This window comes from Scomber scombrus, chromosome 13, assembly GCF_963691925.1.
Source record: "Scomber scombrus chromosome 13, fScoSco1.1, whole genome shotgun sequence".
Classification (NCBI taxonomy): Eukaryota; Metazoa; Chordata; class Actinopteri; order Scombriformes; family Scombridae; genus Scomber; species Scomber scombrus.
In genome coordinates this window covers 10,703,037-10,715,132 of record NC_084982.1, presented here as the reverse complement: position 1 = coordinate 10,715,132, position 12,096 = coordinate 10,703,037, and the positions used below count along the sequence as shown (strand labels likewise).

The window sequence follows — 12,096 nt, the reverse complement described above, 5'->3', positions numbered from 1 at the left end:
GACATTTTAAGAAATTCTTTGTTTTGTAATTGGGGTCCAACTGTATAGTAAGTGTCACTGTTGTTTAAAGTTTAAGGATGAAAACTGTAGGGGAGACTGGGGTAGGATGAGCCATTTTTCATATTTAGGATCACTACATCAAGGCAATCATAGTTTTGTCGCTAACTAATATATCTGCATATATTTCAGGATGTTGTGCATCCCTTCAAACGAACAGAATGAGTGTAAACATAACTGTTTCGATAATATAGAATGTCCAAAAAAAGGTCTCGTGGTACAACTTACCCCGTGTATGGGGTAAGTTGAGCATAGGAGCGGGGTAAGTTGAGCAATAACTTAAACTTACCCCAGAGCTACCATTTTGACTTTATTAGTCCCCACAGCTAAAATGGTGCACTTTTATGCTAGGTTTATGACCTCATGTTGTAGCTCATAGATACAATTGATTTATAAAAACAAATTTAAAATGATCTATTTTGGTCTAAACACAATTCTCATGAAACTTATGATAGACTAAATTCACTTTCAAGAGTGAAAAATGTTTTTTTGGAAATAAAGATCTAACCACTTTACCCATGTGGTTCTTACCTTCACAGACTCCATGAAATGATGCCTTCCTCCTAAATATTTGGTCACATGATCAATGTTTTTTAACGTTTACTAGCAACAAGGGGTGGCTCAACTTACCCCAGTCTCCCCTATACATTTATGTATGGAGGTTATTGAATCCATGAAGTACATGCCAGATTCATTCACTCAGAAGTCGCAGTGAATAAAATTTGTTTTGTATGTTTGAGTCGATGGTTTTTTGAGTTGTATGAAACATTGATATTAATACTGCAGTCTTGGTAAGTTCAACTCTGTCATATGCACTTCTTCACCATCTTCTGTGGATGGTGCCTTTAGTCTCACCTTTACATTTATACATTTACAAAGCTATACTGCATCATTTTTTTAATATAGAATGCTTTATATGGCTTTAGAAAAAACATTGAACATTTATTACAGTAAAAAAAAAAGGCAATGCAGTCATTCAGATTTGTGAGGTCTATAAGCATAACAGATGTACAGAAGGCCTTCAGTTAATCCAAGGAGTACTTTGTACTGCACAGCAATAGTTCCTCAACTAAATGTACAAAACTTGCATCCTCAATGGCACAACTCACACGCAATAGGTGATAATACAAAAAAAAAACATTTATATGCAAAGAAATAATTAGTCACATTAAAATTGTTTAAATTAAATTACCTTCAAACATTTAAAAAAACATCCTACTGGTTGATAAAAAGTATTTAAAATCACACTGGTGTAAAAGGTTGCAATAACTTCTGTAGTGCACTGTGCTTCTTACTGTGCATTGACAGTGACTGTGAGCTGGAAGGCCAGCATCGTTACAACTCATGCTGACAGTCTGTTGTTCTCTTAGAAGAAATAAAAAGACCTCCAGGGTTAGTGTACTTGGCTTTAAAAGACCAGTGTGTAGGATTTAGTGGCATCCAGTTGAGAGGTTGCAGATTACAACGAACTGAATACCCCTCCCATTCCAAGCTTGTAGGAGAAGCTATGGTGGATGGTTAAGTATCTAGAGCCATTGTTTGGTTTGTCCGTTCTGGGCTACTTTAGAAGCATGGTGGTGTAATATGGCAGGCTCCGTAAAAGAGGACCTGCTCTCTATGTAGATATAAAGGTGATTATACACTAATTAAAAACATACTTATGAATATTGTATCTATCTGTCGCTTTAAAGTGGTATGAATACCCTGTTAGATGTGGATTTATTGAGAACCTGAGACTTGTTCAGCGGCAGTCCGGCTGCTGCTGAAAGCCCAGGGGCAATTTACATCTTTTTAGGGTTCCACTGAGGCCTTCTGAGCAGAGGGTTTTGTGTCTCATTGTCTCTGGGTTCAACAGCCCAAGCTGGAGGTGGAGATGAAGCCTGCTGCTCCACGTCTTCTGCTTCATGGTCCCTGTTTGTTAAGTTATCTGAGGAGCCGTTGTCATTAACAACGGAGGGGTTAAACTGGCGGCGAGGAACGGGCACGCGGGAGTCACTGGAGGAGGAGTTTAATCTGGACATGCCACGCCCCGTCGCGCCTCTTTCAACCCCCCCCAGGACGTCAACAGAGGGTGCTTCTTTTAGGGTGTCCAGCCTGCGTAGAGGCATCATGGCTCTGGAGGAAGAGCGTGCGGGACCGAACCGAGAGCGTCGTGTGGGATAGGCCACCTCTGATATAGTTTCCTGATCATCTGGGACAGGTGGAGATAATGTAGGGAAAGATTAGGTGAATTCAATCATGCTAAAATGAAGCTTTTTTCCCCAACCTATCAGAACTCAGAACACTCTCGCCCCTCCAACAGCCTAAGATGATGATACATCTGGTCACAAATGCACCAGCACTTTGCACTACCTGTTCTCTGTAAACAAATTAGCATTTTATGATTGTTTAATGATGTTTTCATGATGTAAATATGTCCTTTGTCTGTCTTTACGTGGAAATGACTGACCGGTTTGAGTATGGGATCTCGCTTCTTTTTATGCTGAGAGTATATTTGGAAGTGACAAAAAAAATGTATTCTAAAATGAATTCTAAAAAAACTTAGATATCTTTCATGTTACAGTCTTGTTGGTGCCACAGCAGTTCAACAGGGAAACTGAGTAAAACAAAAAGTGGGAATTTGGTGCTAAAAAGACTCTAAATGTGTCAGATATCCACTTGATATAACTAACTTAGACTGCTGAACTCAGACACATTTTTGCTCTCATCGCTTACATCAAAAGTACGCATGAAGGGGATTTTTTATTATGCTCAGGAGGAAGGATTACAGCGAGGAAAACTTCATATGTGCCCCTGACTGTTGTTTTCGGACGGTCTAAAAAATGTGTAACCCATCCTTTAACCCATTAAAACTCATTGACTTACTAGTGGGTGTGAACTCATGTTGTGCAGCTAAACGTTCTAAACTGCATAACTTTATTTTAGCGTCTAGAAAAGATCCAAAACTTTCCAGCGATATCAAATATCATAGACTGAATTTTGGGCAAATGTGTATGAAAGTGTAAACATCATACAGCTTAAATAAAGAGCTGGAACAAGCTTCTACACAACTTAAAACATGAGCAAGTTCCATTAGCTGAAGAGAGCAATATAGTTAGTCAAAAGCTCAGGAAAAAGTTCACAAGTGAGCTTTGAGTTTAAAATATTTTATCAGACTATATATTATATATTTTTATCAGGCAGTGTGGAAGAGATGGAAAATTGGATGTGAAGGTGTTTGATGTAGTTTGAGAAGCTTACCTGTATAGCTCAGCCTCTCAGGAGGAAATTTTGAGTCCAGACTCTTCCCAGCAGGAAGAGAGAAGTACTTATGAGATTTAGGCACCATCTGAGTATAACATGGAAGTAAAACAGCAGTAGTGATAAGTGGAGAGGAAGAATAAACCAAAGAGAACCTTTCATCTCAGTGTAGTGAATACTCTATTTCTCAAGAGGATCAATTCTGCTTTTAACTAAGAGGATGAGAGTCTCCATTGCAAGACTCATGCAAGACTTAAGGTCAATAGAGTACAGAGTTTTCCTGCTTACCGTTGACTGAAAGCTGCCAGGTCGGAGACTGCGACGGATGCTGGCATGGCGTCTGATCAGTATCTCTTTGCTGTGGCGGTCGTTGGGCAGGGCATGCTTATGTGTGTATTCCACCGTCTGATTAAAGGAAACAAACATACAAGAGACCACATTATACACACATGCACACACACCATCTCAAAGTTGACTGTTGGTTGACACTTCCAAAATAAAGATGCCACCATTTTAGACATGTCCACCTGTAATTAAGTCACAATGGCCACACCTTGAGGTCAGTAAAATCTACTGATGGTGGAGACAACAAAGACTGAGACATGCAGACAGTTAAGATGCTCTGAGGAGAGAGGGCATCCTTTAAAACTTAGATTGCTCAACCAAAACAAGCCACACCCGTCTGGACAGCAAGGGTCCATGTCTGTGGATTATAGCGCTGAGAGAATCCATCACTGTCAACATAGTTATTTCTATCCTGTAGCTATTAGTACAACCTAAAACAAACATAAGGACCTTTTCAAACACTATAAAAGGTCGACATCGTCTGCTGTGTTTTACAAGAGGACGATAAGGTCAGAGAGTCAATAATAATCGACAACACAACTTCTTCATCTAATTCAATGTTATAAACATACTATTACTAAATGCAATAACTGTAACTGTATGAGGTTAATAAGGTCACATGTGAATAGCTGGTAGACCAATCTGCTCAGGATGCTCACGTTAGAACAAATAACATCACAGACAGTGACGCAGAGCTTGTGTGGGACCCAACTGTATGAATGTAAGAAGAGCACAGACGGGAAGAGAGACTTGAAAAGAGGGGTTATTAAAACAATCAGACAATTTGTCTACCCAAGAACAGAAGCACATGCTCCCTATTTGTCTACAGATCAAAGCGTCTCTGAGAGCCTCCCTGAGGTTGATGTCACTAATGGAAAAGTACTGCCGGCCACAGTCTGTGGCTATGCAAAACAGTGTTGAGTTTCGGTGATTGGAGTAATCACACTCTCGTGTGAGTAATGCGTCACAAATCTACATTGGCTCCAGTTTATCAAATTTGGATAAAAGGTGTCGTCTGGTCAGCTTTGGTGATTAGAGACAAATATATTTGAGATCACAGGATTTTATGTTAAAAAAACATGCCTTGCCTTTTTATATTGCTACTGCTATTTCATGTAAAAAGCAAAGAGGAGCTGCGGATTTGGACAAAGTTGGCCTCAAGTGGCTTCATTTTGGAAGATGCTGTTCTTGATCCAACCAGGCAAAACAAAAGTTTAAATTTCACCTTACTGTATGGACTGTAAGCAAATGAACGTTTACCACGACTCAAATGCAAATTCACAAAGACTGGTAGTAGCTTTCTGAGAATCACACAGTGTCTATCAGAGCTTTTAGATTAAGAGTCAGTGTTTGCTGGTAAAAAGAAAAACAAAACAAAAACAAAACAAACCAAAAAAAAAAAAGATTATTGAGCATCTCACCCGTTGCCTGATCTTGTACATGTTCTTGGACAAGATGTCATGCATGTTCTTCAGGTCCCCAGCCAAGAACTTCTTCTTAGGTTTAGCAGAGCCTTTCTTTTCCTCACTATAAACACACATTAAGAGACAACAAACTGCTAAGTCACTTTACCCCTGTGATTTGAACAGGCAATAAGGAGATGGTGTGATAGTCAGAAAGAGAGGAAAACATAATGGTGTCATACTACAGAGAGACGACGGACGGGGCAGCGCTAATGTCTCCGGCCACCGTGTCCAGGATCTCCATGGCGTTCTGCAGCTCTAGCTTTTTGTATAGTGCCACGATACTAGACTCAGCTCGGCTGTCCCGGATTAGGATCTTACGCAGAATTCGATTGTTGAACTTCATAAACCTGGCATTGCGAGAAAAGAGATTGGATTGATTAGCTTCTTATCCTTTCAAGGGTTGATCATTCACTATATTTCACATCTAATTTAAATAAATGTCAGAAATGTGTTCCTTTTTATATGTGGACAAGAACATTTGAGGGGCAGAAGGTTACTGGACAGTTTAAAGTCATCATATTTATAATTTCTGGGATTGCAAATATTATATAGGCATAATGGTATTCTACTCTCTGATTACCTACAGTATGTTTTCTACCAAAACTAGTCACAAAACTATCGAAGCACTGAAATATTGTAATATAATGCATTATTGTAGTGCAAATGAAGTAAAACTAGGATTTAATTTTCATGTAGTCTGGCTGTTCCTGTAAAATGCTGTGAGGGGAAATGTGAGGACGCTATGGAGGAACTAAGCAAACCATTTCAACAAACAACAGACTAGCTGTTGATGGTAGCTGAACATGACACCAAGGTCTGGTTATGCTGTCAACATTCCCACACAGTCCCATCCTAAACAATAGCATAGTCAAACAAAACCACAAACAGGGAAGCTAAAACTAAAACTAACTTCTCTCTTACAGTTTCACTTGAGTTTTTTCTTTTTAATTTAGTAACATGGAGCAGTTAAGCTGTGAGTAGTTTGTGATAAAAATGAGTAATGTGTACATTCTGTGGGTTACCAATGACTGCAGATATGTAATGTCATCAATATACTGACAATAGATTATATTGATGGGTAACTTTAAGCAACAGTAAGAGAGAAATTTCTTACTTGTCCTTCCAGTAAAAGTGGCTCCATTGCCCACAGAGGTCCTCAATACCAGCTATGGTATGCTCCATGAGCTGAGAGCAAAGTCAGAGCTATTAAAACTGTGTGCAAAAACATACTGTCCACCACATGCAAAACAATCCCAATCCGTGTCTTACCCTGCAGTGGACTTCTACATTGATTGTGTCGAGATTGCGGTTTGTTCTGCGGACATTGATGTAGTTAATTAGAGGTCGAATACTGATGCCCTGTGGACGGAGACAACAAAACAAAGACTTTACAAATGCCAAAAATGAAATCATTTGAAAATCAAATAGCCAAATCAGGGTTCAGATGTAGCTTTTAAATCATGTGTTGTGTTCCTGCTTTAACAGAAACATGACACAACACAGCAACTATTCTCTTGCAAGACTGTAATTTCTATATGAGACTCTACCACTCAACTTCAAACTTCAGACAAAGCCTTTTCTATTTCCTTCAGCCTGGTCTACAAAAAGACACTGCAATGACAAGTTAAAGTAATACGGAATAACTCCCAGTGAGCAACTTTGCAACATATAACATAGATGCTCTCTTACCTGAAGAAAGACAGTGAAGAGGATAATAGCAATGGTGGCAGTGACAAAGAGCTGCTTGCGGGCAATGTTATCAGGAAGAGTGAAGGCCAAGGCAAATGAAATTGCACCTCGCAGACCACCGTATGCCAAACCAAACTGATCTTTCATGTTAAATGGGATGGTGCGGAAAGGGTTAATGATTTGAGTCAGAACCAAGACACCTGAGAAGGAAGAGTAGAAAAACATCAAGATGTTGGTTTTGGTTTCAGAAGTTTGGTTGTTAGCTAATTTAAAGCTGCAGTAATAAAAAAAAAGTATATTGGATAAAATCACTATGTTTAATGTAAAAGGAGTTGCTCGTTGAGATGAACCAATAAATAATTATCACCAGACTCTGTGGTTCCCCTAAGCGCTGTGGAGCTTTGTTGCGTCTTTCAGCTCATTGTTTTGGTTCATTCTTACAGTTCCCATTAACCTTGTTTCTAGCAGAAAGCGGCTTTTTTTTTTTTGGCAATACTGCTCTAAAAAGCCTTTCTAAGCTAGCTGCTCAGCATTAAACAGACAAAGTTAGTGACTAGCTGGTGTAAACAGTGGAGCATTTAGAAGCTAAAACCAAAACAGAGCTAAAAAGAGAGTTAACATTGGACTCTAATTTATTGATTACATTCACAGTTACAACATTATGCACTGTTCATATCTCAGTGTTGTGTTTTTACTGACCTCAAGTAGCAAATAAATTATCAAAGCAGCTTTAAAATTTAAGTCAATGTCTGGACTTAAACAGACACTCAGCTCATAGCTACAGAGGTTAAAAGTTAATCCTGCAACAAGACCACAGACACAAAGTCAAACAACCTGACCTCTTCCATGACACCAGATAACCCCTTCCCTCTCCTCCTTACCCAGGCCTCTCCATACGAAGGCGAACAGCAGCGTGAACAGGATGTAACCCCAGTTCCACTCGTGTTCTGTTGTTATGGTGACGACCCCCAAGAAGAAGAAGATGAGGGTCTCAGAGATGGAGCCAAGCATCTTGACCACATGGCGGATGGTGGTGCAGGAACGCTGGGAAACGTTTTCCTCCACATAGTACTTCATGGTGAGGGCACAGGTCACAATGCTGCAGAAACACAGGACACATTAGTATTTTGCCGTGTTAAAACTGCCTGTCATTTAAATATTTAGCGTAGCAAAATCTTTCAAATTTACTCACGCCATGATGGACGAGATGGCGAAGAGCTCAGCCACCAGATAGGCCAGGTAGCTGTACATGAATATGAAGAGCGGCTCGATTTCTCGAACTTTGGAGGTGAATCTTGTGGTGAAGGCGGCCACAAAGCCAAACAGAATGCCGAAGCCCATCCCACCGAGCCCGACCACAAAAAAACGTGCCACCCCCAGGAACACGTCCACTGGCGCCACCTCCGGCATATCTGCCACGAAATTGAACATGTTGTACAGCACCTGAAACATGCGCACAGACATGTTGAAGCACACATGCAGAGACACAGGTTTCAAGTAGACAACATGAATGCACTCTCAGCTCTGTGGACAAACAGCCCACACATCGCTGTGAGAGGTCATGTGTGGTCTCAGGGGCTGAGGCCTCTAATGACACATTTCAAGATAAAAATGATTAATTGAAATATTTACTCTGCACTGTTTGCAATTTGATAATGTCATATCACCAAGCACTCTGAATGAGTCACGGAAAAGGAGCATTTGCAAGAGTGACTACCTTTGTTCCTTTTCATTGTGTTCTTCCTAAACTACTGACAATGAATGAGGTCAGCTTTTTCCTTTACTATTGTTTTCAAAATTGATGTTTTGGAGTTTTGGAATACATTAAAAGCAAGAAATCTGTAAATATTGATGTAACATGGAGCAATTTGTTTGTCTTGAAACTATTTGTCAGGTATACATATGTGCATGGAAACAGGCGTTGACTGCTTTAGTCATTCCTTCTGTTCATAATGACTACTAGAAGATCCCTTACTAATGCACTTTAGGGAATTTACCTCTCTGAAACAAAGAGGGAATTTTGGCAGATATCCACTTTATTAGTTTTATCAGATAAACGTCTGTTTTCTATTATACAAATTTGATTTTACATAAATGAATGTATGTAATTCAATACATTTTTGTACAAAACAAGGACAGTGAATATTGTTGCCCATCACCTACACTGAAAGCATGAGGAAGAGATCTTGTCAGTATGAACAGGAAAGAAAGAAAAATCTGTTAGTGTATGTATGGTTACCAACTATTGTTTAAAGACAAACTCAACTAATTGTGAACCTTTCCTTTAAGTGAGGAAAAAAATGATTTGGTTCAAGAAAGGCTGGTAATATTTATTATTGTTCAAATCCTATGAAAAGACAAAGGGTTAGTCTATCTCTCAATACTTTCCTCTCATCTCCAGGCTGATTTGTTCCCACTAAACCTTAAAAAGTCACAGACAAAGATAAATCATTTCAATGCTTTCCTAAAACAGATGAGCACTGTAGATTTGAGCAAACATCACTCATTCTGGAGACAGCAGTGCATTTGTTGGTAACTATTGTCAACCTCAACTTAATACACATTTGGTGTGCTGGTATTTACTAATGGGAAAACTTAAACATCTTTCACCTCACTACTGATTGGAGCCGTTTTGCAAATTGGAAGTATTTGCACTATTGTCAAATACTACATTTTACTAGATTGGTGCAATTCTGCAAGACAAAAAAGCTCTTGGTGTTGACCACACCTCCTGTGTAAATGTTTGTCTTCACTTTCTGCATCAGCTCTGCTACTGACGTAGCAAACAAAAGGGTCACCACACCAAAGCTAAGAGCAGGTTCATTTAGGTGGATGGGCGCGTTAAAGCACAATAAAAACTAAGGGCGAGGGGGAAATTTGAGCATGAACCAACTTCAGTCCAGTTTCAGACGACGCTAACTCCTCCCACACAGCCAACAGTAACTTCAGAAACTGGTTTGGCAGCATCTGAGCAAACACAACTCCCAACAATAGATTGTCCTGGTCTGTTAACACATATGTTTGGTGTCTCCAATAACATTCCCTCACATTTATCTGTTTACCTGTGCGATCCTGCCAGTGCACCCTGTATTCATGCATGCATATTAACCCAGAAAGAACTAATTGTACAGTATCTGGTGAAACCTGAGCACCTTCAGAGAAAGAATAGAAAAGCTCCAGACAACACAATAGTGGATCTGCCATTTCATGTAATAGCAGTTTTGAAACTAAAGGCACAAAGCAGGGTCTTAAAAGGTGGGTGGGGCTACAATAGTCTCCATAAAAAATATGGGCCTTAGATCTATGGACCTTAGATCTAATTTAATTCACTTTGTCTGTGTTCTGTGCTACTAGCTGGCTGAAGGACATTCCCACTGATTAATGTATTCTCTTTACACCGTTAAGGACCCACTGACCGGCCATTGTTCAGAATAATGTCACAACATACTATGAATGGCTTGTTATTATAACAAGCAATAGCCCAGGGGGAGCAAACCCTGGCCTACATGTTGAAGCAAGTCACTTTCAGCTTTTAAACTCCAGTCAGGTTGCTCCAGTCTGAACAAATTTAAATCTGCCTCATTCAACTCACCACAGTGACAGCATCATTGAAGAGGCATTCCCCGAACACCACGATGTAGAGCTGCTCGTTGACAGACACATCCTCGAACACGCTCAGCACAGCCACAGGGTCCACAGCCGAGATGATGGTGGCAAACAGCAGGTTCTCCTGGAGGTTGATATCCTGCACACCAAACACCTCAATCTGGCAGATGGCAAACAGAGACATGCCGATGCCGATGCTGTTCCACAGAGTCCCCACTACTGCAAACCATAGCACCTGCACACAGAACAAACTTATGTCACATAGAAATAGAATGAGAGAAAGAAGATGACTTTGTTTTAGGAAAGTGTGTTGGAACGTACCGTGCCGATGTTCTCAAAGAAAGGTCTGGTGGGCATGAAGTAGCCTGAGTCAAGGACAATAGGGGGAAGCATGTAGAGGAAGAAGACATTGCTGGAGAGCACAGCAGGGGGCTCCTCATGGACAGAGTGCATGATGCCTCCCACAATCAAACCAATGCTGATCAGAAGGCATGTCTCTGGCACCCACACAGTGATCTTGTGGTACACATGGAAACCTGAGAAAAGAGGAAAAACAATGTTTATATCACAAACAGGAGCAGGACAGATTAGAGAGAAATCCTATCTATCTGCATAGAGATGATCAGGCTTACATCATTATCAAAGGCTCACATCTACCATGGGTAACGTTTTTACATAGATTTGGATCTTGGTGTGTCAGTAAAAAATCACCTGTTTGAGCATATACTCACCAATCTTTGCAAATGAAGCCAGCAACACCCAAAGAGTGATCTCAAATGGTATCTGTATTCTTGGGTAATCCATAGTAAACACAGGCATATTTGGCTGTTCCGCGTCTGGAAAGGCCTGTGGGTTATCATCAGGTTTAACCGGGGGCACAATGGTGATACCAGCGGTCGGTTTGGGTTGGATTTCTCCTCTGGAGCCATTTAGAAAAATTAAAACGGTGCAAATTACAAGTAAAACTCCTGCTCGTCTGGTAATATTTGATTCCATTTTGAACAAAAAAATCCCCCACAGCTGTCGCACAATAATCCAAACTGATATAAATATCCACGTCGTTGAGATTACTCCATCCAATATAAGGGACAAAATCAATCGAGGTAAGAAGACTTATCTCCAAAGAGTTGATTAATGTTATTTTCTGTCATCTCCTCATTCTTTAAATTTCAGTGAAAAGTGCCTTAGTTGTGTTTTCTACAGAGCTCTTATAAAAGCTGATGTTTCGGGTGAGTCTCCTGTGTGGGCAACACACCTGTGTAGTCTACCTGTGGCGCGTTCATGAGTTCCGATACGGGCTGGGCGCGGCCCAGAAGCCCGCTATATGATTGGCTGTCATTAGAAGCAAATAAAAAAGGTGGGACGAGATTTGTCTGCGGGCCATACAGGGGCCAGTCTTCAGTTTCGGTGACAAAGCTTTCAAATCTACACTTTAGTTTCAAATTTCACTTTCGGTAAAAGCAGTTTCCCTCAGTTTGGTGTTCATGAAAGGTAAATAAAAATGATGAATAGACTAAAGATTTAGTATTTTCACAAAAATGTAATATCTTGCAGCACTGAGAGAGGATTTTCTAATGAAATGTGATGAAAAATAAAAAGCGTAACACTCAATTATGTGTCCATAACGTCCTAATAATTTCTCATCTGAAGGGACTTTTGACCCATGACGTCAGTATTTCTAAACTCATTTCTA

At 40.1% G+C, this 12,096-nt stretch overlaps 1 protein-coding gene across 1 annotated transcript; it reads right to left on the bottom strand.

The window, feature by feature from the left end:
* Nucleotides 1-1,838: 1,838 nt before the first annotated feature.
* On the bottom strand, nucleotides 1,839-11,399 carry slc9a2 (solute carrier family 9 member 2). Its single transcript, XM_062431657.1, has 13 exons — nucleotides 11,135-11,399; nucleotides 10,725-10,939; nucleotides 10,390-10,638; nucleotides 7,990-8,240; nucleotides 7,679-7,896; nucleotides 6,798-6,997; nucleotides 6,378-6,467; nucleotides 6,223-6,293; nucleotides 5,288-5,455; nucleotides 5,064-5,169; nucleotides 3,586-3,702; nucleotides 3,298-3,385; nucleotides 1,839-2,248 (listed from the first exon to the last, which is right to left on the bottom strand). The coding sequence occupies exons 1-13, from the start codon at nucleotides 11,397-11,399 to the stop codon at nucleotides 1,839-1,841; spliced, it is 2,448 nt and encodes an 815-aa protein (XP_062287641.1).
* Nucleotides 11,400-12,096: the final 697 nt, after the last annotated feature.

Coding starts and splice junctions, on each gene's coding strand:
- slc9a2 (XM_062431657.1), bottom strand. CDS start 11,399: ATGGAATCAAATATTACCAGACGAGCAGGAGTTTTACTTGTAATTTGC. Junction 8,241..10,389: donor TCAATGATGCTGTCACTGTG/GTGAGTTGAATG, acceptor CGCATGTTTCAG/GTGCTGTACAACATGTTCAA. Junction 2,249..3,297: donor TGAGAGGCTGAGCTATACAG/GTAAGCTTCTCA, acceptor CACCTGTCCCAG/ATGATCAGGAAACTATATCA.